The sequence below is a fragment of the Muscardinus avellanarius genome (assembly GCF_963383645.1).
Source record: "Muscardinus avellanarius genome assembly, chromosome: 9".
Taxonomy (NCBI): Eukaryota; Metazoa; Chordata; class Mammalia; order Rodentia; family Gliridae; genus Muscardinus; species Muscardinus avellanarius.
Window position 1 is genome coordinate 113,433,526 of NC_137795.1, and position 26,985 is coordinate 113,460,510.

The 26,985-nt window shown below is 42.7% G+C and overlaps 1 protein-coding gene across 3 annotated transcripts in view; it reads right to left on the bottom strand.

Moving 5' to 3' along the window:
• Positions 1 to 26,985, bottom strand: part of LMBR1 (limb development membrane protein 1) — a gene marked incomplete at both ends in the record, with an annotated part of 138,912 nt that overhangs the window by 96,317 nt on the left and 15,610 nt on the right. For 2 of the 3 annotated variants that reach the window (XM_080701132.1, XM_080701131.1), the window contains 2 exons: positions 14,328 to 14,367; positions 18,271 to 18,343. In XM_080701132.1, coding sequence (XP_080557258.1) covers positions 14,328 to 14,367; positions 18,271 to 18,343 — 113 coding nt within the window. The remainder of the gene's footprint in view (positions 1 to 14,327; positions 14,368 to 18,270; positions 18,344 to 26,985) is intronic. The other variant, XM_080701133.1, reaches the window with a different exon arrangement.

Below are 26,985 nucleotides of genomic sequence, written 5' to 3' on the forward strand. Positions count from 1 at the left end.
CAGACAGATCAACCAAATCCACCTTGAAATTTTGAAAAACCTCTCCAAAAGCAGACCATTCCTGCCACACATGCTCAGGAACTCTGAACAACATACTATGTAAGAAAAAGTTTTGCAGAGACAAACCAAGATGGTGGTAGCGGCAGTGGCCAGTATTCCGAAGAGGCAAACGTATCCAATCCAAACCACCTTGAATTTTTGAAAATATCTCCCCAAAAGTAGACTGCTTTTGCCACACATGTGCAGGAATTCTAGAGAATATACATGTAAGAAAAATGTCTGGGGCAAGTCAGAGGAAGCCCCGCCCGTATTGCCAGGCTGATTGGCTGCCTGGGGGTACCAGGAGACCTCAGCTCATGGTCCCTGCGCTCCTCTGTGCTGTACTGGGAGCAGCAGATCCTGCTCTCCATGGTGAAGCTGTGAGCCACTTTCAGTGGGGAGATAAAATCCACTGCTGCTAGGGCACTGGGCTCTCAGCCTCTGCAAACGACATGTGCTGTTTTCTCCTAATATAAATACATATATGGAAAAATGGGGACCTCTGTAAACGTCCTGTCCACAGTGAGAGGAACCAGAGCCCGCCAGGTCTGAAGCCAGCGAGGCTGGGCCTGGAACCTGCCACGGGGTGAGGCTGGGTCTGGAGCCAGCAGGGCTGGGCCCAGAGCCTGCCATGTGGCAGGCCTGGAACTGGGGCCTGCTCCACAGCAAAGGACCAGAGGGTTTCTTCAACTGTGTGTCCAGGAAGCACTAGAAGCTGCAGCTACCTCACCTAATCTCTCAGCAGATTTCCAGATCCAAGTGACCTCTATTTAAAAATAATTGTTTTGCAAGTTCCGGGAAGATGGCAATAGAGAAAAGTGGGGCTTACGAGTCCCGCTAACAATCGATCTCTATTACCACAAGATCAGCACCTCTCATAGCCAGAAAACACCATCAACGGAGAAACAAAAACTGTCAATACAAGGGACAGAGAAAAAGAGAGCTGGAAAGACGGGACACCAGAAAGAAACCAGCCTGCAGTGCTGTGGCTAGAGACGCGGCGCGGAGCCGCATGGACGCCATCTTTCCTGCAGCACCAGGCTCCAGAAAAGTGGGGGACTCAGAACGGAGCTCAGAACCTGACAGGAGGTACAGGATTCAGGACCGAGGACACGGCAGCAGCGCCGTACTGACAGCAGCAGCGGTGAGTTCACCAGATGGCTCCAACAACAACCCACTAGGCTCCAGAGAGGAGGGGGACTCAGGACGCAGCTCAGAATCTGACAGGAGATATGCTGGCCTCACAGCTGAGGACGCAGCAGCAGCACCTTACTGTCACCTCAGCGGCGAGTTCACCGGACGGCTTCAGACCAACGCACTCAACAACCCACCAGGCTCCAGAGAGGAGGGAAAGACAGCGAGCTGAGCACACCATGCAGGGACTCAGAGCGGAGCTCAAAACCAGAGAAGAAATACTCCAGCCTCGAGGCCGAAGTCGTGACAGTGGTGCCATATTGACAGCAGCAGCAGAAGTAGCGAATTCACTGAGTCCACTATAGCTCCATCAGCGCACTCAACAAACGTGAGTCAAATTGTGGCCCCTAGAGGAAAAATCCCAGTACTGCATTCCCAGGGACTTGTGCAGATAGTCTTCCTGGGTCTGAGACTTTTGCAGACCAACACAGTGGGGGAGTGGTGGTGGCACAGGTATCACACCATAGTCACGACTCCCTGCGGTAGAATGCCAAGCCTGGCACCCACCCCCATGGTCTCAAGCAGCCTCCATTGACTCCCTGGGTCTGAGACTTTGCGATACAACCCAGTAAAGGAGTAGTGGTGACTGAGATAGCACAGACTCAAGATCCAGAGCACCCTAAGTGAAGTCGTAGTGACCCAGGGAAGAACCCAGAGAAGGCACAAACTTCTGAAACCATGGGAAAGAGGAATAACAATGGAGCAATGAATGCACACACCCCACAACATCAGAACCTGATAAGACAGAAATTCAGAGATCTCTAGAAGATCAAATCAGGAAAATAACTTTAGAAATAATAGAGGACTTTTGAAAAGAATTCAGAGAGAGTCAAAAAGAGATAAAGGATGCAATCATTGAAATAAAGGCCTCAATTCAAAGTATAAACAACCAATTAGACCACATGGAGAATAGAATCTCACTTCTAGAAGATGATCACTCCAAAAACAAACGCATAGTTTCTAATTTAGAAAAAAAATCCGACAGCAGAAATCTGACATTGAAGAAATATGGGCCCATTTTAAGAGAGCTAACCTAAGAATAACTGGAATAGAGGAGGGAAAAGAAGGTGAAACCAAAGGGATTAACAATCTTTTCAAGGAAATAATAGCAGAAAATTTTCCAAACATAGAGCAAGAGGTTGATACACAGGTCCAGGAAACTTATAGAACCCCCTTTAGACAGGAACAGAGAAGAGGATCCCGACACCACATAATTGTCAAAATGACTAATGTGGAAGCCAAGCAGAGAATCTTAAAGGCAACAAAAACAAAAGGCCAAGTGACATTCAGAGGCAAACCAATTAGAATCACTCCAGACTTCCCAAACCAAGTCATGAGAGCCAGAAGGGCTTGGAGTAACATATTCCAAACTCTGAAAGAAAACAACTTCCAGCCAAAAATTTCCTACCCAGCAAAACTATCTATCAAATTAGATGGGGAAATAAGAAGCTTCCATGACAAACAGAAACTGAAGGAATTTATGTCTTCAAAACCAGCACTAGAAAAAATACTCAAGGAGATTAACCACAAAGAAGAAATAGGTAATACAGGCCAGAACCAAAGAAACAAGATTTCCCATCCAGCAGACAACTAAGCAAAGAAGAATAAACAGTATCTCAAACAGAAATAAAATCTTAACATGGTAGGAATTAAAAATTATCTCTCTATAATCACACTGAATGTAAACGGCCTCAACTCCCCAATAAAAAGACAGAAAGTGGCAAAATGGATTAAAAACCAGAATCCATCCATCTGCTGCTTACAAGAAACACACCTTACAAGTACAGATAGGAACAAACTCAAGGTTAAGGGCTGGAACAAGGTAATCCATGACAATGGAACTCGAAGACAAGCAGGAGTAGCAACTATGATATCAGACAAGTTACACTTCAAACTCAAACTTATTAGAAGAGACAAAGAAGGTCATATTTTACTGGTAAAAGGAATAATCTAGCAAGAGGAAATAACAATAATCAACATCTATGCCCCAAACATAGGTGCAGCTACTTTCATAAATCAAACTCTTTGTGACATGAAGTCACACATAAATCCCAACACAATAATACTGGGAGACTTCAACACACCTCTCACAATACTAGACTGATCTTCCACACAAAGGGTCAGTAAAGATGCCTCAGAACTAAAGAACACCATTAATCAAATGGATCTGTTGGACACATACAGAATATTTCACCCAACTACAGCAGAGTTTACATTTTTCTCAGCTGCTCACAGAGCCTTCTCCAAAATAGATCACATTCTGGGACACAAAATGAGCACTAGCAAATTTAAAAAATGTTACATACTTCCCTGTGTCATTTCAGACCATAATGGAATGAAACTAGAAATCAATTATAAGAAGACCCAGAGAAACAACATAAACATGTGGAGACTGAACACCACACTTCTGAATGAAGAATGGATCATAGAAGATTTAAGAGGTGAAATCAAGAAATTTCTAGAAACAAATGAAAATAAAGATACAACATATCAAAACCTCTGGGACACTTTGAAGGCAGTATTAAGAGGAAAATTTATAGCACTGAGTGCTCACATAAGAAACACAGAAAATCTTCAAATAAATAACCTAATGACACACCTCAAAGCCCTTGAAAAGCAGGAACAATTGAACCCCAAAGCCAGCAGAAGACAGGAAATTATTAAAATTAGAGCAGAAATTAACAAAATAGAGAATAAAAAAACAATAAAGAAAATCAACAAAACCAAAAGATGGTTTCTTGAAAAAATTAACAAGATAGATAAACCACTAGCCAACCTAACTAAAAAAAGAGAATCAACCCAAATTATGAAGATAAGAGATGAAAAAGGAAAAATTACTACTGACAGTATAAAAATCCAGAGGATTATCAGAGATTACTTTGAAAAACTATACTCCAACAAAATGGAAAATCTGGAGGAAACTGACTACTTTCTAGATAAATACAACCTCCCTAAGCTGAGTCAAGAAGATATAGAACACTTAAACCAACCAATAACAATCAAAGAGATTGAAACAGCAATAAAGAGCTTACCATCAAAGAAAAGCCCAGGACCAGATGGTTTCCCAAGTGAATTTTATAAAACCTTTATAGAAGAACTAACCCCAATACTACTCAAACTATTTCACGAAATAGAAAAAACTGGGACTCTTCCAAATACATTCTATGAAGCCAACATCACACTAATACCCAAACTGAATAAAGACAGTTCAAGGAAGGAAAACTACAGGCCTATATCTCTAATGAATTTGGATGCAAAACTATTAAACAAAAAACTAGCAACACGCATTCAAAACCACATCAAGAAAATCATACACCATGACCAGGTAGGGCTCATCCCAGGGATGCAAGGCTGGTTCAATATACAAAAATCAATTCATGTAATTCATCATATAAACAGAATCAAAAACAAAGATCACATGATCATTTCAATAGACGCTGAAAAAGCATTTGATAAAATTCAACATCCATTTATGATAAAAACACTGCAGAGAATTGGAATAGAAGGAACATATCTCAACATTATTAAGGAAATCTACAATAAGCCCACCGCCAACATCATATTAAATGGGGGAAAACTTCAACAATTCCCCCTAAAAACAGGAACGAGACAAGGATGTCCATGATCACCACTTCTCTTCAATATAGTACTAGAGACCCTAGCCAGAGCAATAAGGCAAGAAAAGGAAATCAAAGGAGTACAAATAGGAAAAGAAGAATTCAAACTTTCACTATTTGCAGATGACATGATACTATATTTAGAAAACCCAATAAACTCAAAAAAAGGCTTATAGAACTGATCAACAAATTCAGCAAAGTATCTGGATACAAAATCAATCTTAAAAAAATCAGAAGCTTTCCTGTACACAAACCATAAATCCACTGAAAAAGAAATTCAGAAAACACTTCCACTCAGGATCTCCCACAAAAAAATAAAATACTTAGGAATAAATTTGACCAAGGAGGTAAAAGATCTCTACAAAGAAAATTATAAAACACTGAAAAAAGAAATCGAGGAAGATCTTGGAAGATAGAAAGATCTTCCATGTTCATGGATTGGCAGAATAAATAGCATAAAATGGCCATCCTTCCAAAAGTGATCTACAGATTTAATGCAATGCTCATTAAACTACCAAGATCATTTCTCACAGACATAGAAAAATCAGTTCTTAAATTTATCTGGAATAACAAAAAGCCCAGAATAGCCAAGATAGTTCTCAGCAACAAAAACCATGCTGCAGGAATCACAATACCTGACTTTAACTATACTACAAAGCCATTGCAATAAAAACAGCATGGTACTGGCAAAAAAAAAAAAAAAACAGATACATAGACCAATGGAGTAGAATAGAAGACCCAGAAACAAGTCCACACACTTTCAGCCAATTGATTTTTGACAAAGGGGCCAAAAACATACACTGGAAAAAAGACAGTCTCTTCAACAAATGGTGCTGGCAAAACTGGTTAACCATATGCAGTAAATTGGAAATTAATACCACTTTCTCACCCTGCACAAAAGTCAACTCAAGATGGATCGAAGACTTGGAAATCAAACCAGAGACCTTGAAGCTCCTTGAAGAGGGCATAGGTCCAACACTGCAACACATAGGCACAGATAAACACTTTCTCAACAAGACCCCAAAGGCACAACAAATTAAAAGGAGAATCAATACATGGGATTGCATGAAACTGAAGAGCTTCTGTTCAGCAAAGGAAACTGTGAAGAACTTCAATCAAGAGCCAACAGAATGGGAGAAGATTTTTGCCACCTACCCCTCCGCTAGAGGACTAATATCTAGAATATACAGAGAACTCAAGAAATTCAACACTAAGAAAACAAAGCATCCAGTAACAAAATGGGCAAATGAACTAAATAGACACTTCACAAAAGAAGAAATTCAAATGGCCAATAAATGCATGAAAAAATGCTCAACATCACTGGCAATCAGAGAGATGCAAATCAAAAGTACCCTAAGATTTCACCTAACTCCAACTAGAATGGCAATCATTCAAAACACAAACAACAACAGATGCTGGTGAGGATGTGGAGAAGTGGGAACTCTAAGACATTGTTGGTGGGATTGCAAATTAGTGCAACCACTTTGGAACACAGTATGGAGAATCCTCAGAAGAATGGGAACAAATCTACAATTTGATCCAGCAATACCACTTCTGGGTATCTACCCAAAAGAAAAGAAACCAAACTACCAAACTAATGCATGTGTGTCTATGTTCATAGCTGCACAATTCACCATAGCCAAACTATGGAACCAGCCAAGGTGTCCATCAACAGATGAATGGATTACAAAACTGTGGGATATGTACACAATGGAATTTTACTCAGCCATCAAAAAAAACCTCAATTACATCATTTTCAGGGAAATGGGTGGAACTGGAGGACATTATGCTAAGTGAGATTAGTCACAAAAAATAAGAAATCAGATGCTTTCCCTAGTATGTGAGAGTTAGGGAGAATTGGGTCATAGGAGGAACTCTTGAAAAAGGAAATCCTATAGAGGAGCAAACAAGACAACCTAAAGGAGGAGAAAGGAGGGGGGAAGAGGAAAATCTCTAAAACACACAATGTACTTAAACATATAAAAGTCAACCACTAAGCCGAGCAAGGGAGGGAGGGATGGGGAGGGAATGGGGTGGGAATTGTGTAGGGGTTAAATCAGTAATGTGTGCATGTCTCTACACACAAGTTTTTTACCCCAATATGATGTATGAATATAATGCACCAATAAAAATAAATAAATAAATAAATAATAAAAATAATAATTGTTTGTGAGTGGATCATCCTGTCAAAGTTACTTACCCTCTAGCTTTCAGGTTTTCAGTAAGTGTGAGTAAGTATGGAGAAATAGAAGCTCTAATACATTGTTGGTGGGATAGCAAGTTGGTTCAACCACTTTGGAGAACAGTATAGAAGATCCTCAGAAGGAGGAAAACGAACTTACCCTATGATCCAGCAATACCACCTCTGGGTATCTAACAAAAAGAACGAAAACCAAAATACCAAACTAATGCATGGACAACCATGTGCATAGTTGCACAGTCCACCATTGCCAAAATATAGAACCAGCCAAGATGTCCTTCAACGGATGCGTAGATTTCATAACTATGGGATATGTACACAATGGAATTTTGCTCAGCCATAAGGGAGAACAAAATTATGGCATTTACAATGAAATGTCACAAAAAAATAAGAAATCAGATGCTTTTCTTAATGTGCAAAATATTAGGGAGAAATGGGTAACAGGAGGAACTCTAGATGAAGAAGGGACCCTCTAGAGGAGCAATGAGGGTGACATATCTGAGGGGATAAGAGGGAGGAGAAGGGAAACTCTCTAAAGCACATGATGGACTTAAACATATCAAAGTCAGTCAGGAAGCCAAGCATGGGTAGAGGGAGGGGGAGGGAAGGGGTTAGAGATTGGGTAGGGGCTGATTGGGTGATGTGTACATGTATATCTCCACAAGTTTTTTTTTTTTATCCCATTGAGATGTATGACTACAATGCACCAATAAAAATTTATTTTAAAAAAATAAAGAATAAAAAATAGGGCAGGGGATGTCACTCGGAGGTAAAATGCCCCTGGGGTTCCATCCCCAAACCTGCAAAAAAAAAAAAAAAAAAAAAAAAGGCTACTGAAGTCACAGAGATGATGGGGGGGGCAGCATGGTAGCAGTGAAGACAGTAAAACAGTAAAATGGGAGGGAGGGAGGGAGGGAGGGAGGGAGGGAGGGAGGGAGGGAGGGAGAGAGGAGAGGAGAGGAGAGGAGAGAGAGAGAGAGAGAACAGACAGAAAGTGAGAGAGCGCACTCCTGAGCTGGGAGGGGTTGATGGTTGAGAGTCAGAAGGCTGCAGTCAGAGCAAGTTGGAGGGGGAAGGAGGACCTAGCCTCAGTCCCACGGAGTTTGGCGTGTCCAGCAGGCAGGTTGTCACACAAGCGTGGTTTCAGCTTCTCTCTGCAGGCTGACTGGTGGCTGGGAATTGTTGTCTGGCCCTCTGTTGGCCCTGTTCTCTCTGGTCGCTGGTACAAGATGGGATCCACTGGGCCCTCCACTCTGAAGTTACTCTTTTTTTTTTAATTTATTTTGTTGAAAGTAAATGTTATACATTTAATCTGTATTTGGTGCCCTCTCCCCCCCCTCGTTTCCCTTCCCCCCTCCCCATACTTAATGCCCAGGCTAACCTTGCTATATTTGTACTTTTATACCTATTTGGAAATAGCCGCTCAAGAGTCAAGTTCAGCCTCCTTCCTCTCTTAGTTTTCCATTCAAACTTTGCTGAGATTTCCCTTCCGTTATCTGGAGTCCCTCTGGTATCCCCAATGCTCACTCGTTTGGGCATATTAGAGGAAACATATGTCCCTTCTCTTTCTGTGTTTGGCTGATCTCACTTAACATAATGCTTTCCAGCCCTTTCCATCTTCTTAAAAATGACGTGATTTTGTTCTTCTTTATAGCTGAATAGAATTCCATTGTGTGTATTTCCCATAACTTTACAAACCATTCATCTGTTGATGGGGGCCTAGGTTGTTTCCAAATTTTGGCTATTACAAATTGTGCTGCTATGAACACAGGTATGCATATGTTGTTGTAGTTCTCTGTTTTCAACCCCTTTGGAAAAATACCCAGGAGTGGTAAAGCTGGATCGTATGGTGGATCTATTCCCAGTTTTCTAAGGAATCTCCACACAGATCTCCATAGTGGCTGAACTAGTTTGCACTCCCACCAACAATGTAAAAGAGTTCCTCTTTCCCCACATCCTCGCCAGCATTTATTATTGTTTGATTTCTTTATGCTTGCCAATCTGACTGGGGTTAGATGGAATCTCAGTGTATGTAGTTTTGATTTGCATCTCCCTGATGGCTAACGATGAAGAACATCTTTTCGTGAATCTATTGGCCATTTGTATCTCCTCTTTTGTAAAGTGTCTATTCATTTCAGTTGCCCATTTCTTGATTGGGTTGTTTGTTTTGCTAGTGCAGAGTCTTTTGAGCTCTTTGTATATTCTGGATATTAGCCCCCTATCGGAGTGGTGACTGGTAAATATCTTCTCCCATTCTGTAGGCTTCCTCTTTAGGTTCTTGATAATTTCCTTTGATGAGAAGAAACTTTTTAGTTTGATGCTATCCCACTTGTTGATTCTTTCTTTAATTCCTGAGCTTTGGAACTCAACCAAAAGACTTCTGGAGTTAATTAACAAATTCAGCAAAATTGCAGGATACAAAATCAACCTAAAGAAATCAGAGGCTTTTCTTTATACCAACAATGAATCCACAATGAAAGAAATAAAACAATCAATTCCATTCACTATAACCTCAAAACCAATAAAATACCTAGGAATAACCCTAACCCAAGATGTAAAAGACCTCTACAACAAAAACTATAAAATATTAAAGAAAGAAATTGAAGAAGACCTTGGAAGATGGAAAGACCTCCCGTGCTCGTGGATAGGCAGAATAAATGTCATCAAAATGGCCATTCTGCCAAAAATGATTTATAGATTCAATGCAATTCCCATCAAAATACCAACTACATTCTTCACAGACCTAGAAAAATCAATCATGAACTTTATATGGAGAAAGAAAAGACCCAGAATAGCCAAAGTAATTCTCAGCAACAAGAATCACGCAGGAGGCATCACAATCCCAGACTTCAAACTATACTATAGACCAATAGTAGTAAAAACAGCATGGTACTGGCACAATAACAGGTACACTGACCAGTGGAACAGAATAGAAGATACAGAAACAAATCCACACACCTACAGTCAATTAATCTTTGACAAAGGGGCCAAACTCATACGCTGGAGAAAAGACAGCCTTTTCAACAAATGGTGCTGGGAGAACTGGCTATCCATTTGTAGAAAGATGGAACTAAACCCCTATATCTCACCATGCACAGGAATCAACTCGAGATGGATCAAAGACTTAGAAATTAGACTGGAGACTGTGAAGTTAGTAGAGGAGAGCATAGGCTCGTCACTACAACATATAGGCACAGGCAGTAACTTTCTCAACAAAACCTCCAAAGCTCTGAAGTTACTCTCTCATTTAAGTATTTTGTGGAAAGGTAAGTTTGAAACTAGGAAAATGTCCTGTTCTTGCCGAGCTCTGAACCCGTCACTGGTCACCAGTATGAACTCAGGTTGCTCTACCATACTGAGTGGGTTGGGAGCCTTCACTTACTTTGATACTTGAATTCCTGCGATTTGGTAGGAGAACCTTGAAGAACTCTTTCCTTTCAACATGCCCCTCATTGTTTACGCACTCACTGGACTCCACACACTAAGCCACACACAATGAGCCGGGGCCCTTCCCTACCCAAGCCCAACAAGCAACCTTTTCTCTAAGAAGTCCTGGTTCGGCTTAGTAGAAACTGTATTTAGATGTGAAAATCTGTTACTGGGAAGAAGTGCTTCCAGGCAGACTGGTGGGATTGCACGCACACAGGTGCACATGTACTAATTCATTCTCTACCTCCCTAGACGCTGGGACCCAGGAATCCACACGGGTACTCCAATTCCAACCCAGCAACTATGGTTTTCCCTTTTCCCTCCCCACTGTGCTTGGTCCCCATTACCTTTCATGAATGAAGCCTCCCTACCACCACAAGGAATCTGCCTCCCATCACACTGGCCCCAGCCCCATAAGACAAGTACACACAGATCCTTTCTTCCGCACAGAGCTGACATCCTCCTCATGGAATCCTCCTGCCCTGGCAAGGCCAGGCTACGTGGGTGCCATCCCCCTATAGGCCCCCAACACCCAATCAGGTCTCCCCCAGGATGGACACCCTCCTCATGCTGAGACTCACAAAGCCATCCTCAAAGGCAGAAACACCAATGTGGCATTCCATCTACTTTAACTCAAAACAAATCAAATATCTACCTGAGAACAGTTTTCAGAAAATGCACTTTTGGGCTCTGAAGGGCAGAGAGTTAATTGAAGGGCATGAGTAAAGAGAAACAGTCACCTGAAGGCATGTTAGGGAACCACAGGTGGGTCTAAAAGGACTCAAGGAGGCCAAGGAGACCTGAGGGGAGCCGGCCAAAAGGCGGTGCCCACCCCCCGCGATGCTCAGAGGAAGGAGTGCGGCGCTCGCCCCTCCTGGCCTAACCCTGTTCACCTTCTTCCTATCCAGTCCCCTTGCCCCAGATGTCTTCAGAGAGAGAAGGTGAGGCGAGGTAAGAGGGCTAGAGGAGTGGAGAAGTCAAGCACCTGCCATGACTACTTTTATCCATACGTTATTTAAGCCATGTCAAGACCTACTACAAAGTAGGTGGGGCTGTTTTACATTTGGAAAAATTTTTTATTTTATTTTATTTTACTTTATTTTATTTTGTGGATCTGGGGATGGAACCCAGGGCATTCAACCTCTGAGCTACACCCCCTGCCCTGGTTTTTATTCTTTTTTTTGAAACCGGGTCTCACTGAGTTACAGAGGACCTAAGTAGCCGAAGCTGTCCACAAACCACGATCCTCCTGTCTCAGCCTCCCGAATGCTGGGGTTACAAGCGTGTGCCCCCACACTCAGCCTGGAGAAAAATGTTGTTCCTCAATCTCTTCTTGGTCCTAGTTGACTCTGAGGGCAGAATCTGAACTGGTAACAGCCTAACTTCCGTCCTCACTCATTCAACCACAGTGAAAGACAGCGAGAGTAGAGACAAGGAGCAGGCGAGGGCAAGGTGGCCCTCTCTGGGCCCTCCCTCTAGGAGACCCTCTGGCCCTGCTGTGACCACAAGCCCATTCACCCTGGGGACCAGGGCACAGTGCAGGCCACCATGACAGGACGGACAGAGACAAGAAGCGGGCGACTGGAAGCCCTGCCCTCGGCCGGCCGGCTGCACTGTGTTGTGCCGGTGCCCGCAGGAGAGGCCAGGGAGGCTTCTGCGCTTTACTAGGCAACAGGACACTGCAGCGTCCTCACAGCCAACTTTCACGACAACATGCTCCTTGCTGTTTATAACTAGCGATCTCTAGGTGCAGTGAAGTAGATTTGCCACCAGAAGTGGTACGCAGACCAAGAGGAGAGGAGAGGCGCCTCACTTGTCCTGCACACCTAGAGGAGTCCACGTACAAGGACTGGCCACCTCATCCAGTCTGTGACTTGTGATCGCTTTCTGGAGATGAGTCAACTATTGCTTGTACAGGAGCAATAATTCAGACGAAAAGACATGATTCACTTGAGAATTTTCACAAATGTCACAGTACTAAGAATAAAACTAAGACCTCTTAACCCTATATATTTACAATACCAAGTTTTGTGCCTGTTTTAAGCCCATAATAGAACAAAAATTCCATGGTAAAGTTACAGTCGTTTTGTTTTCTTGCAACTTCCCTAAGGGCCTTTAAAATAACTCAAATTGCCAACTCTAGCAAGGCAGGCTCCGTTTATGTTCATCATTCAGGTAGAGCCATATCAGGCTTATTCAAGTCACTTACTAGTGAAACTTCTTTTATTGACGTGAATTTTGTATTATATGAGATTTACACGTAACTGTGAACAACCCAGAGCACTTAAACCACTCATAATGTTATGCAACCACCACCTCCTCTTTCAGGCCTGAGACGTTTCCGCACCGCACACTGTGCTGTCGCGCCCAGGCAGCCCTTGCTCCGCTCTGCTCTCACCTCACACAGCACCGCTGCCTTCTAACGGCCTTGCTGCCCGGCACACTCCTCAGAGACGGAGTCTCGTGCTCTGTGACCTTTTGTGTCTGGCTTCTTTTGCTTGGCACGTGCCTTCAAGGTTCATTCATAAAGCAACATCTACGGGTTCTTCCCCCCTTTAATGGCTGAAAACGATTCCACCTTGTGAACGTGTGTGCCTGCCTGTGTCTCACCGCTTTCTCCTTCTCTTCCTCTTTACTCCCCTTCTCCCCTCAGCAAAGATGCATAATCCGATTGTAACCATGAAAAACACCAGATGAATCCAAATGACTGGCCAGTGGCCTCTGAAAGCATCAAGACCGGGAACACTGAGAAGCGCTGAGCAAGTGCTTCCCTGCGAGGAGACGCACGGACCCGACGGTGAGCGCAGCTGTGGCTCTGAAGCAGACCCTGTGCCATAATGGCCATTACTGGAACGACTGTAAGTCTGAAAGGGCCTGAGTGGTCCTGCATCAATGCTAACCTCGTTACTTAATGGCTGATGGCAGAACGCACCATTAGGAATTACATAGGAGCGAAGGGAGCAGCAGGCCAGCAACTTCTCCAACAGTCCACGAGAAGATGCTTTTGTATTCAACTTCTAGCCTGGCAATAAATTTGAAATGATTTCAAAAAAGTTTTAAAGTATCAAATTAAAAGTTCTGGAATATGGACACTCTTCCACAAAGGCACATCTATGTTATTTCACATTTTAATTAAGAAAAATCTAATAGAAAGGAATTCATTACTTCCCATCCAATAATACACCTGAGAACATTCAAGGACATTTGTCCCAGTGTACGTAAGGAACCTAAAGGACAGCCGAGCCAGCTCCCTGGCCACAGCAGGGAGACGCCCACTGACCACACAGCTGTCTTCTACCTAAAGGACAGCCGAGCCAGCTCCCTGGCCACAGCAGGGAGACGCCCACTGACCACACAGCTGTCTTCTACCTAAAGGACAGCCGAGCCAGCTCCCTGGCCACAACAGGGAGACGCCCACTGACCACACAGCTGTCTTCTACCTAAAGGACAGCCGAGCCAGCTCCCTGGCCACAGCAGGGAGACGCCCACTGACCACACAGCTGTCTTCTACCTGTTTCAAGACACTCACAGTCTTCCCAGTAGGCAATTCGAACAGCTGAGAGTTTTCTTTCTTAAACTCAGCAATTTTTCCAAACTTACACCCTTTCTTCATTAAATTGTCTAAGATAAACTGTCATTTCCTAAAACAAGCAAATTTTCATAGAAGATAAACAATGCTCAATTATCCTGTATATTTCCTTAAATGTGCTTTTCAAGGATAGGATTAATATTGAAAAAGGCATCATAATACTTTAGGTGATCTTTCCTCTGTTATCCAAAAATCAGAGTGTTTTTCAGAATTTGACTTCAGGTATGGAAAGAGAATAGCTGAATTTTGGAATACGTACGAAATCCTGTTGACTATAGCCTCTTCATCTTCTTGTTCATCTGCAAAAATGTTTAAGGGATTAGTATTCTTTTATCTTCCAACAAAATATCTCATCAATTACTAAAAAGTTTAACAAAGACAAACTTTGAAAACCAATTGCTGAATGGAAGCACTACACATTTAAAGCATTTGCTTACTTGAGCAAACACTGGTGGTCACAGTCATACATCCAAGGACAAAGGGACAGGAGCGCGCATCGCCTGGGCGCTTCCCTCCAGGCTCCATCCCAGCCGCCCTCCACAGTGTCCTGGGGATGGGCACTGGCTGTTTAACACAGGTACAAAGCACCGTTTCAGCGGTTCCTTCTTCCCCTCTCTATCCCCTTCCTCCTCTCCTAACACCTCCACGACTCCTCTGGAGTCTCTGCTCCTCTAGGCCACACTTGTTTCCCAATTTCTATCTAGCTTCCACATATGAGAGAAAACACAACTATCTGCTTAAGACTAGGTAAGCTAGCTTAGGGTAATATTCTCAAGTTTCATCCATCTTCCTGCAAATAACATAATTTTGTTCTTGAAGGCTGAGTAAAATTCCACCGTGTGTATATAGCACAGTTCTTGCCCCATTCATCTGTAGACAGACAATAGACTGGTTCCATAAGTTCACTACTGTGAACTTGTTGCTATAAACATGGACTGCATGTATCGCTCTAATATTCTGACTACAATTCCTTTAAAGAGATGCCCAGCGGAGGTTATCACTGGGTTATATGGTCGTTCCATTCCCAGTCTTCTGAGAGACTCCCACACTGACTTCCATCGCGACTGTGCTGGCTTGCAGCCCCACCAACAGTGTACAAGAGCTCCTACGTCCTCACATCCTCGCCAGTATTTACTATTGTCCATTTGGTTGGTTGGTCTGGGAGGTTATTTTTGTTTTGCTTTTGTGGTGCTGAGGTTTGAACTCTAGAAGCATTTTACCTCCAAGCTATACCCTTAACCCTATTTTTTAATTTGTCTATGTTCTTGATGTTTGTCCTACACAAGTGTCAACTCAAAATGGATCAGAGATCTAGAAATTAAACCAGAAACTTTGCTGCTACTAGAAGAGAGCATATGATCAACACTCAGCATATAGGCACTGGTAGAAATTTCCTCAATGCCTCAAAAGCTCAGGAAATTATAACAAGAATACATGGGAAGGCATTAAAAAGCTTTTGTGCAGCAAAGGAAACCAGCAAGAGTCTAAAGAGAGAACCTACAGAATGAAAGAATATCTTTACCAGTTACTCCTCTGATAGAGGACTAATATCTAGAATATAAAAAGAGCTTAAGAGCCAGGCGTGGTGGGCACGCTTGTAATCCCCGCGCTTGGGAGGCGGAGACAGGAGGATCACGCAGGTTCGAAGCCAGCTGCTCTGACTTACGAGACCCTGTTTCAAAATATAAAATATTTCTGGGAGTGTAGCCCGGAGGTAGAAGGGCTTCCAGGAACCCCAGTGCCACATAAATAAATAAATAAATAAATAAATAAATAAATAAATAAATCTTAAGAAACTTAACACTAAAAAAAAAAAAAACTGGCAATTGAACAGAATAGATACTCCACAAAAGAAGAAATACAAATGGCCAATAAATATATGGAAAATTCTCATCATTAATAATCAGGGATATGCAAATAAAACTATACTGAGATACTACCTAACTCCAATTAGAAAGATCCATATTTAAGCTGGGCATGGTGGCACATGCTTGTAATCCCTGCTCTTGGGAGGCTGAGACAGGAGGACTGCACAGGTTTGAAACCAGCCTCAGCTACTTAGTGAGGTTCTCAGTAACTTAGTGAGACCCTGTTTTCAAATAAATATAAAATAGGTCTGGGAGTATAGCCCAGAGGTAGAAAGCCTCTGGGTTCCACCCCCAGTACCACCAAAAAAAAAAAAAAAAAAAAAAGAAAGAAAGAAAGATCCATATTTATATCTCATTAAATCAGGTAAGATCATATGATTAGTGAATGGAGTGTTTTGTTTTTTTTAAATCCTGATTATATGTGTAAATTAAATTTCCCAAATATTTTGTCCTCAAGAAAATAAAACTTAGTAGAACCTTAAAACTACTATGAAGCCGGGCGTGGTGGCACACGCTTGTAATCCCAGCATTCGGGAGGCTGAGACCTGAGGATCGTGGTTCGCAGACAGCCTCAGCTACTTAGTGAGGCCCTCCGCAACTTAGTGAGACCCTGTTTCAAAATAAAGAATAAAAAATAGGGCAAGAGGTGTAGCTCGGAGGTCAAATGCCTCTGGGTTCCATCCCCAGACCCGCAAAAAAAAAATAAACTAGTATGAAGTGTACTACTGTACAGTGTTAGGTAAAATTGGTAATGAATAAAATTTTCTGGCAGATAATAACCAACAAAAGGTTTTACTATAAAATTAACATTGGTAATCTTAGAACGCATTTAATTTTCTATAATTTAAATTTGTCATTAGTAATGGTAATGAGATTCTCTTGGACCATCTCAAACTATCTCGGATACCACTGCCTCAATAATTCAGAATTACTGATCATGATGTACAGACAAACACCAGGTGTTGTGTTATCTTTCTAAATCAGCAGATGGCCTGCACTCTGACACTCATTCACCTTGCCTGCTCCCCTTTCTCAGGCCTGTTCCTAAACATCTCTTTTATGCTCTCACATAACTTGGCAGTCAGAGACTCTGCTCAATTACAAGACTACTGCAGGACACTCTGGCCCTCCTGTTCTTCATAACTAAACCTCAAAGGCTCGTGGGCATCCGCCTGCCTCAGTGCCGACGGTGCATTTGGCCCGTTCCATGTCCAGGCTGCCCACAACAGCTCTCCTACCAAAAGGACCACATACAACACAGCTACAGTTAATATTCAACCCGTCGTCAAGTCCTGAAGACGCTTTAATATCTCCACATCCACTTCAATTCTATTCCCAACACTAACCACCTTGACCATGTTCCTCACTCCCCACCACTCCTGGATTTCCCTAAAAATCATCTCGTAAGTCTTCAGCTTTCCTTCTCCTCATCCCTGATGTCCCCTAAAACAAACAATTTATGCGCACATTCTTTCCCTCCTTCTGTGCCCAGAGTTATAAAACTGCCAAAACATCTCTAAAAACTGCTAGCATACTCTTCGATCTACACATTCTTCTGACACATTATGTAATCCAGGGAGTACTCCAGTACATTCACAGAGCTCAGAGGCAATACTAAAGCAATAACACTAGAGCAAGAATTCTTTATCTCTCTCAGAGTTTGGCTATTTTTAAATAGCATTTTAAAATCCTTGTTATACAGAATCTTTAAGGAGGTTACTGAATCTACTATTATCAGCTCAGCATCACGGGTAGAAAATATTGCGATTTCTAGAAAACAGCTGAGATTTAGCAGAAGGCAGTGAGGCGTCTGCTCAGGTACTTATAAAACTCTGCCCTAAAAATCTGAACTAATCAACACAGGATTCATTTACAAAGAAAAAGAAATAAAGAAGAGACATAGTGGTCTTTTGGCTAGGTAAGATAATATGAAATAAAAAATACTATACAGTTGAATACCGGTACTGTCACATAGACCCTAAATTCTACATTTGTTTAGAGAAAGAAAAGATCTAGTACACAGAAAAGGAAGAGGCTGGAATGAGTAAAATACTCAAAGTCAGAGCCAGACACAAGGAACCACATATCCTCATGAACTCTAGAATTTCCCAGATACTAACGAGCTCAGCACTATTCTTAGCTGGATATAAGAATTGTGATAAACAAGGACTCTGGTCTCAGAAGGTGACCCTAGGAGTAGTCAAATTCCCTGGGAGTTATTTTAGTGCTCGTAGTAGCAGCCAACTGTTTACCTCGATCCCAGGCAGATTCAGACACTACCGCGCACTGACGTGGGTACCCAGGCCCGGGGCTCATTCAGATGCTCCTACTTGCCTGATTTCCTCTTGTATCTTGTGATGATGAGGTAGGAGACAATGTAGAGAATGGCAAAAAGAAGAAAACAAATCTGAAACAAAACAAGGTGAACAGATAGTTACTGTTTATTGCCTCCTGTTTAACTCACAGGAGAGACATCATTGGTAGTTACAGAAAAAGGATGAAAATTATTAAATTAAAAATAACAATTTTGGACATTTTGCTAATATCAAGTTTTGATAAAATATTAATTTATGTGAATTAGACAATAATCCAATATAATACTATGCCAAGGAAAAAAAACAATGAAAATTTTTCTTTTCCTAACTTGATTAAATATTTTTCAAAATCATGTGGAAGTGTAAAGAACAAAGCCATCGCCAAAAGTTCTTTATCCCCAACAGTTCTAAAGAATTAGGTCAGTGAGCACCACTTTCCCTACCAAATATTAAAACGTACTAATTGCTTCAATAACATTTAAGGAGTGTGTTGGCACCCAATCTGACAAGATGAATGAAAGAGATTCCATTATAAAGACTGAACATAAGGCAGGCATCATAAATCAATGTGGCAGAAATAATTGTTCAATAAATATAACATATGTAAAAATAAACAAGGACCTTAAATTGTACAAATTATAAATAACACACTTTGAACTATGCATACATTGTGGAATGGCCCAACTGAGTTAACTACATATGTATTACCTCACATACTTTTTTTTTTGGTACTTGGGATTGAACTCAGGGATATTCTGACTCTGAGCTACACCAACCATTTCTTATTTTTATTTATTTTTTGTCTTGTTTGGTTTTGAAACAGGGTCTCACTAGGTTGCTGATAGCCTTGTCAAGTTGCTGAGGCTGGTTTCCTGTGATCCTCCTGCCTCAGCCTCCCAAGTACTGGGATTACAGGCATGCACCACCACCAGGTGTGTGCCACCATGCCTGGCTACATACTTGTCATTTTTTGGTAAATAGAACACTTAAAAATTACAATCTTGGTGATTTTCAAAAATACAATCCGCTGTTACTTACTATAAAGTTACAAATTGCACAAGAGCCCTCTTGGACTTATTCCTCCTGACTGAATCTCCCTCTCCTGTAATTGGTATTTCTTCAATACTCCACCCTCACCTCAGCTCTGGTAACTTCCATTCTACCATCTGCACCTACAATTCAACTCTTTTAGATTCCACACATAAACGAGGTCATGCAGAACATGTCTTCCTGTGCCTGTCTTATTTCACATAACAATATCCTCCAGGTTCCTCTCTGTTGCATAAGAACTCCATTCTTACACTTAAGGCCGAATAGTACCCAGCGTGTTCACACACTCCTTCCTTTGTCTGTCCCCCACTGTGGGTGCTTGGGCTGTTCCTCTAGCTTGGCTATTGTGAAGACTGCCACAATAAATTGAAGAGTGCAGTCTCTTCCTCTGGTGGGTTGGTAGGTCACTTGATGCTTCTATTTTCAATTTTCGAGGAACCTCTGTACTGCTTTTCATGAATGCTCAACTGACTGACGTCCCTGCCAACGAATGCGAGGGCTCCCTTTTCTCCACATCCTGGCTAGTACTGTTATCCTCTGTCTACTGACAGGTTAGCCACTGTAATAGATGGGAGGCACTATCTCCTGGTCTGAATTTGCATTTCTCTGACAACTAGGGATCCTAAGTACCTTTCACATGCCTGATGGCCACTTGTATGCTTTCTCTTGTCTGTTTAGGTCCTTTGCTCATTTCTTTATCAAGTAACTTAAATTTCACTTCATTTAGCTGGGCGTGGTAGCGCACACTTATAATCCCCACGCTTGGGAGGCAGAGACAGGAGGATCGCGCAGGTTCGAAGTCAGCCTCGCTGGCTTAAGAGACCCTGTTTCCAAATAAATAAAAATTATAAAATAGGTCTGGGAGTGTAGCCCAGAGGTAGAAGGGCTTCCAGGAACCCCAGTACCACCAAAATTAATTAATTAATTAATTAATTTCACTTCATTTATGGCAGATCTGGGGAATGACAGACTGGTCAAAAAAAAAGATAAATCAAGTAACAGAAAATCTCACTATAGTCAAGGACAGTAAAAATGAAGGCCTGCTAGAGCTTGTGGACCAAGGGGAACACTTCTGGAGACTGTCGAGAGAAACCACCGAAGGTATAATCCTCGGTACCACACACACAAAGTGGCCAAGTTCTGGGTATGTTTTGAAAGCAAGCGTGTAGTGGGACAGAGAGGAGGCTCCTGGCTTGAGAACCTGGAAAACAGACGCTGTTTTCTCAGTCAGGAAAGGTTGCAAGCAGAGGCGTTGGGGAGCAGTAAGCTCTGCTGCTGGATTCGAAATACACATTATTTACTCAGGCAAGACTGAATGAGCAGTTAGATGTAAAGACACATCAGGACTGAGTAGCAGAGGGCCAGGCTAGGAACTAACTTCTTTATTAAAAAACAGAACTGTCAGCAGATAGTATTTAAAGTTCTAACATTAGAGAAGAGCTCTATCCTAAGGCATGAGTATAGCCCTCAAACACACAGAAAGCTCTCGAGTACGTAAAATCAAGCTGAACCTCTTAAATACGTAGACATCAACTTGTCTAAAGGAATCTGCAGGAGAGGGGCAGGTGAGCCTGGGATTCTCAAGGGCCACGCCAAAGAAAGGGGATTAGCAAGAGTGTCGAATACTGCTGACCACCAGAAAGAGGACGGAGGACCGACAGCTAGCTTAGTGCCTTCCAGGTCACTGGCAACCTTGACTAAAGCGCTGCGCTCTGTAACCGTGGGTGCAGAACTGGGTGCAGCGGAGGAAGAGAAGGGTAGGTGGCGCCTTTCAGAGTGGCCTCAGGAAGGGAGCTAAGGAGGTGTGCCGGATGTGAAGCGAAGACACCTTTTAAGACGAGGAAATCACAGAGGTGGAAGGGAGAGTCCAGGAAATACACACCGATGCCAGTGAGGAAAGGAGAGCTGCTGACGCCGCCGTGTGCCACGGTGAGGGGGTGAGGGAGAGTTTATCCCAGCAGGAGGAGGAGGAGGAGGAGGAGGAGGAGGAGGAGGAGGAGGAGGAGACCAAGGAGCCAAAAATGAGCAGAAGGAAAACAAAGGGAAAGCAACCTGTTCAAGAGTAGGCACTGCCAGACGAAAAACACGTACCACACATTCTGAAGCCACCCCTGTGAAGAGAAAGCACGCTGCTGAGGCCTGGGACCAAAGCACAAGCTGGCTAGACCTCCGTCTAGCTGTAAAGGGGACCAGGAATGGGATCGCCTCTAAATGGACAGGTCTTTTCCAAAGAGACAGACCCGCAGGGATGCGAGAATGAAAAGCAAGCCCTGATGGGCCTATTCCCCTTGTGCCAAGCAGAGGTGAGAGGAAACTCCTAACCAGACAAAGGGAAGGAAACATCCCAGCTCCTCACCACCCACGGTGAGCACAGCTGTGAGGGGCTGCGGGCACAGAGAGTGGTGCATCCCCTGCGCTGTGCTCAGGGCTGGGAAGCTCGCAGAGGAGCACGCTGGGTGAGAAGCACGCTGGGTGCCTCCCTCTGTGTACCCAGAAAGAGGACAGTGGGGCCTCCCAGGGCACCACGAGGGGACAGGCATCTGAGAGCTAAATGACTCAGTCACAGGTAACCCGTGCTTCCTATGGTTAAAGCCAATGTTGGTAAGCCCCGGGCCTAACATATGCACCTGGAGTCAAGCCGATACTACTCAGCTCTCATCTACGGCCGGGCTGTGCACTTCTGCTACACTGAAAGCAGCTCCAGGACTGCTAGTACCAACACGTCTAACAAGTCCTTGGGAAAAACTATAATGGAGCCGATTATCTTCCCTTCCACAGCAGAGCCAATAGATTCGGTGTTGTTTTGTTTTTGGTACTGAGGGCTGAACTCAGTGGCATTCTACCTCTGAGCTATATACCTCCAGCCCTTTGTATCTGTTTTTTTCTTTTTCTTTTTCTTTTTTGAAACAGGATGTTGCTAAATTCCTGAGGCTACCTGGGAACCTACAATCCTCCTGGCCCAGCCTCCCAAGTACTAAGATTACGGGCATGCGCCACCATACATAGCTTACTAAAGATGATGAACCAAAAACCAAAACTGCCACCTTTCTTCTTTTGGTGTGGTAAGACTGAACCCAAGCGCATTCTATCACTGAGGTACCCCAGCCCTTGTGATGTTTTGAACAGGGTCTCCCAAGTTACTGAGACTGACCTCAAACTCGTGATCCTTTATGCAGAAAATGTGAAAAAATCAACAAAAACAACTGAACTTAATAAGCAATTATAACAAGGCTGCAGGTCACAAGGTTAACTTTCTAAAGACAACTGTTTTCCTGTATGCCAGCCATGAACAAGTAGAATTTGAGAGCAAAAATACAACACCACTTACATTAGCACTTCAAAACTACACTTAGGTAGAAATCTAATGTGTCTAAGAGCTACAGAAGAAGCACACTTAGGAAATAATTAAAGAATAACTTAATTAGTGAAGAGAAAGACTCGGTATTATCAAGATGTCAGGTCCTCCCAACTTGATTTCCAGATTCAATATAATCTCATTAAAAATCCCAACAAGCCGATGCCGGGGCCATTGGCTAGCATCGGAGCCTGCCGTGAGGAAGGCCGGTGCTGGGGTCTCCGAGGCCGGGATCAGAGCCAGCTGAGGGGTTAGGCCGATGCTGGGACCAGCTAGACCAAGACTGGAGCCTGCCGTGAGGGGTTAGGCCAGTGTCAGGGCCAGAGAGACCAGAATCGGGGCCTCCCATGAGGCAAGGCCACTGCTTGAGCCAGCGAGGTCTGGATCAGTCCACCGGGTAGCCAGGCTACAACTGGGGCCATCAAGAGTGGGATCGGTATTTTCAACACGGCATGCACAGAGAAATATCGCAGAAAATTAAAACCAGATGCTTCCCCTAATCAGCAATAACTAGGAGGAAAGGGGCAACAGGAAGTGGTCGAGCTATAGAAAGGGCCCTATAGTGAAGCAATTAAGGTAACCAATCAGAGGGTATGGAATAGGGGAGGATGGAGCCTCTTTAAAAAGCAGGAGGTATGCCGGGCGTGGTGGCGCACGCTTGTAATCCCCGCACTTGGGAGGCGGAGACAGGAGGATCGCGCAGGTTCGAAGCCAGCCGCGCGCGCTGGCTTAGGAGACCCTGTTTCCAAATTAAAAAAATGTAAAAATAGGTCTGGGAGTGAAGCCTGGAGGTAGAAGGGCTTCCAGGAACCCCAGTACCACCAAAAAAAAAAAAAAAAAAAAAAAGCAGGAGGTACATAAACATATGTATCAAAGTTAATCACCAAACAAGCATGGGATCCAGAGAGGGGGAGGGAATGGGATGGGGGCTGGATGAGGGCTAATTGGATGATGTGTGCTTGTATATCCTCTCAAGTCTTGTATTCCAATGTGATGTATGATTACAATGCACCAATAAAAATAAAGTTTAAAAAATCCCAACAAATTACTTTGTAGACATCAACAGATTCTAAAGTCTATAGTAAGAGGCAAAAGAAGCTGGACATGGTGGAGCACACCTGTAATCCTAATACTTGGGACCCTGAGACAGGAGAATCACAGGTTTGAGGCCACTCAAGGCCGGCCTCAGCAATTTAGCCAGGCCGGCAGCAACTCAGGGAGAACCTGTTTCAAAATAAAACAGGGCAGGCCAGGCGTGGTGGTGCACACTTGTAATCCCCGCGCTTGGGAGGCAGAGACAGGAGGATCGCGCAGGTTCGAAGCCAGCCACACGCGCTGGCTTATGAGACCCTGTTTCCAAATAAAAATGTAAAAAATAGGTCTGGGAGTGTAGCCTGGAGGTAGAAGGGCTTCCAGGAACCCCAGTACCACCAAAAAAAAATTAAAAATTAAAAATAAAAAAATAAAACAGGGCTGGGATATAGCTCAGAGGTAGAATGCCCTTGGGTTTAATCCCCAGTACTACAGCATGGGGGGAAAAGAGGCAAAAGACCTAGAATTCTTAGCACAAAACTGAAGAGAAAGAATGAAGTCAAAGAAGTAATACTCCCAGTTTCAACAGATTCTTTAAGCGACGTGAATCACGGCGGTACGGTAGTGGTGAAAGAAGAGACAATATAGGCCGATGGGACAGCACGGAGCCCAGAAGCACACCCCAGACATACGGCCAAGTAATCTTTCACAAAGGAGCAAGGACAAGAGAAAAGGATTTTTCTTCAACAGATGGTGCCAGAACAACTAAACATTCACATGCAAAGAAAAAAAATGCATTCTTACACACTTCAGAAAAGTTAACTCAAAATGGATCACACATCTTAATGTGATCACACAACAGCCCACAAACGCTGAAACAGACACCCTGCCCCGCCACTGGGCTGGGGTGTAGCTCAGAGGTGGAATGCCCCTGGTTCAATCCTCAGTACTAAAAGGGGGAAGAAAAAGATGTCAACTTATAAAATTAATAGAGGCCCTGACCCACTAGATTAACAAACATTAATGTAGGAACACAAGAAGCATGGTAATAAAACAAGGTACCGACGCCTCCAAGAACCACAGTGACTCTCCTGCAACAGACCCCAAAAGGTCATCAACAAAAATCTCTAAATAATGATGTTATGGAGACATAATAAAATACAAAGAACACAGGTAATTCAATGGAGCCAAGAAGACAATTCATGATGTGAATGATAAACTATTGAGATATAGATCATTAAAAAAGAAGAAAATAATAGAGAAAAAGAAAGAAAAGAGACAGAGAAAGAGCCATGCCATGCACAGTGGTGCACACCTGTGATCCCAGGACTCGGGAAGCTGGGACAGAGGGTTACTCTGCAATTTAGTGAGACCCCTGACTCCAAAAAAATAATAAAATAGGGCTGGGGCTGTAGCTCAAAGATAGAATGTTCCTGGGTTCAATTCCTAATCCCTAGCACCACAGGTAATAATAAGTTTAATAAATAAACTTTTCCTTTTTGCAGTACTGGGGATGGAACCCAGGGGCATTCTACCTCTAAGATACACCCCTAGCCCTATTTTTTAATTCTTTATTTGAAACAGGGTCTCACTGAGTTGCAAAAGACCTCACTAAGTAGCTAAGGCTGGCCGCAAACCACAGTCCTCCTGTCTCAGCCTCCCAAATGCTGGGATTACAAGTGTGCACCACCACATCTGGGTTAATAAATGAACTTTAAAAATAAAGTATAAAAATATGTCTGTGAGAAAAGCTCCCTCAGTACAACAAAAAATAAAATACATTTGAAAAACTCAGCAGACTAAGCCAGGCATGGTGGCACACACTTGTAATCTAACACAGGTTCAAAACCAGCCTCAGCTACTGAGTGAGGCTCTCAGTAACTTAGTGAGACCCTATTTCCAAATAAAGTATAAAATAGGACTGGAAGTATAGCCCAGAGGTATAAAAGCCCCTGGGTTTCATCTCCAGTACCACAAAACCAAGAAAGAAAGAAAGAAAGAAAGAAAGAAAGAAAGAAAGAAAGAAAGAAAGAAAGAAAGAAAGAGGAAATAGGGTAGAACTCTACTGGGTTTAATCTCCAGTAATACATTAAAAAAAAAAAAAAAACTCAGCAGACTAGACCAAGAAAAAGAATTCCTAAGCTTGAAGATAGGACTTCTGAAATAATCCATACAAAATAAAGTAAAATAAAAAGAATAATGCACTTGAAATTAATAGAACATGATTAAAAATAAAACAATTATATTATGGCATTCAAGAAGAGAAAGGGAAAAGGCACAGAAACCCTATTCAATGAAGTCATTGCTGAAAACTTGCTGAATCTTGGGAAAGATCTAGGTATCCAGGTCCAGGAACTCAAAAAACCTCTAAAAAATTCACACACAAAAAAAAAGTCTATCTGAAGCACATTATGATCAAACTCAAAAGGAAAAGACAGTGGGGTTGGGATGTACCTCAATGCTGCAGCACAGCCCATCAAGTGCAAAGACCTAGCTTTAATCTCCAACATCACACACACAAAGTACAAGACATGTAGAAAGCTCTAAAATAGCATGAGAAAAACATCAAGTCACGTAGAAGGTAATTTCCATTAGACTAATAGCAGGCTTCTTAGCAGAAAGCCTACAGGCTGAAACAGAATAGGATAACCCATTCAAAGTCCTGAAAGGAAAAAACAACTGCCAACCAAAAATATTATGCCCAGTAAAATTATCCTTTAGAAAAAGAGAAATAAAATCCTTCCAAGACAAGCAAAAACTGAGAAAATCCATCAAGAGACCAGCCCCTCAAGTAATGTTTCTATACTAGAAACAAAATAGGACTATCGTCATCAAAACATACAAAAGTCACTAGCAGAGCAGATACACACAATAACAATAAGAAATAAAACCTTTCAATACAGAAGACCACCAAACTGCGGTGAGCAAGAAAGGTAGGCTATTTTAGAAACAGAAAGCCAGCACAATGGCATACACCTGTCATCCTAGTACCTGGGAGACTGAAACAGGAGAATCACAGGGTCAAAGCCAGCCTCAACAACTCAGAGAGCCCCTCAGCAACTGAGTAAAATCCCACTTAAAAATAAAATAAAATACAGCTGGGGTGTAACTCAGAGGTAGAATGCCCCTGGGTTCAATCTAAGAAAGAAAGAGAAATGACAGAAAGACACGATATGTATTTATTTTTCAGTAGTAACCATGAATGTAAATGGATTAAATTCCCCAATGAAAATATACCAAAGGGCTGACTAGAAAAGAAAAAGCTGGGTATGGGAGTGTAGCTCAAAGGTAGAACAC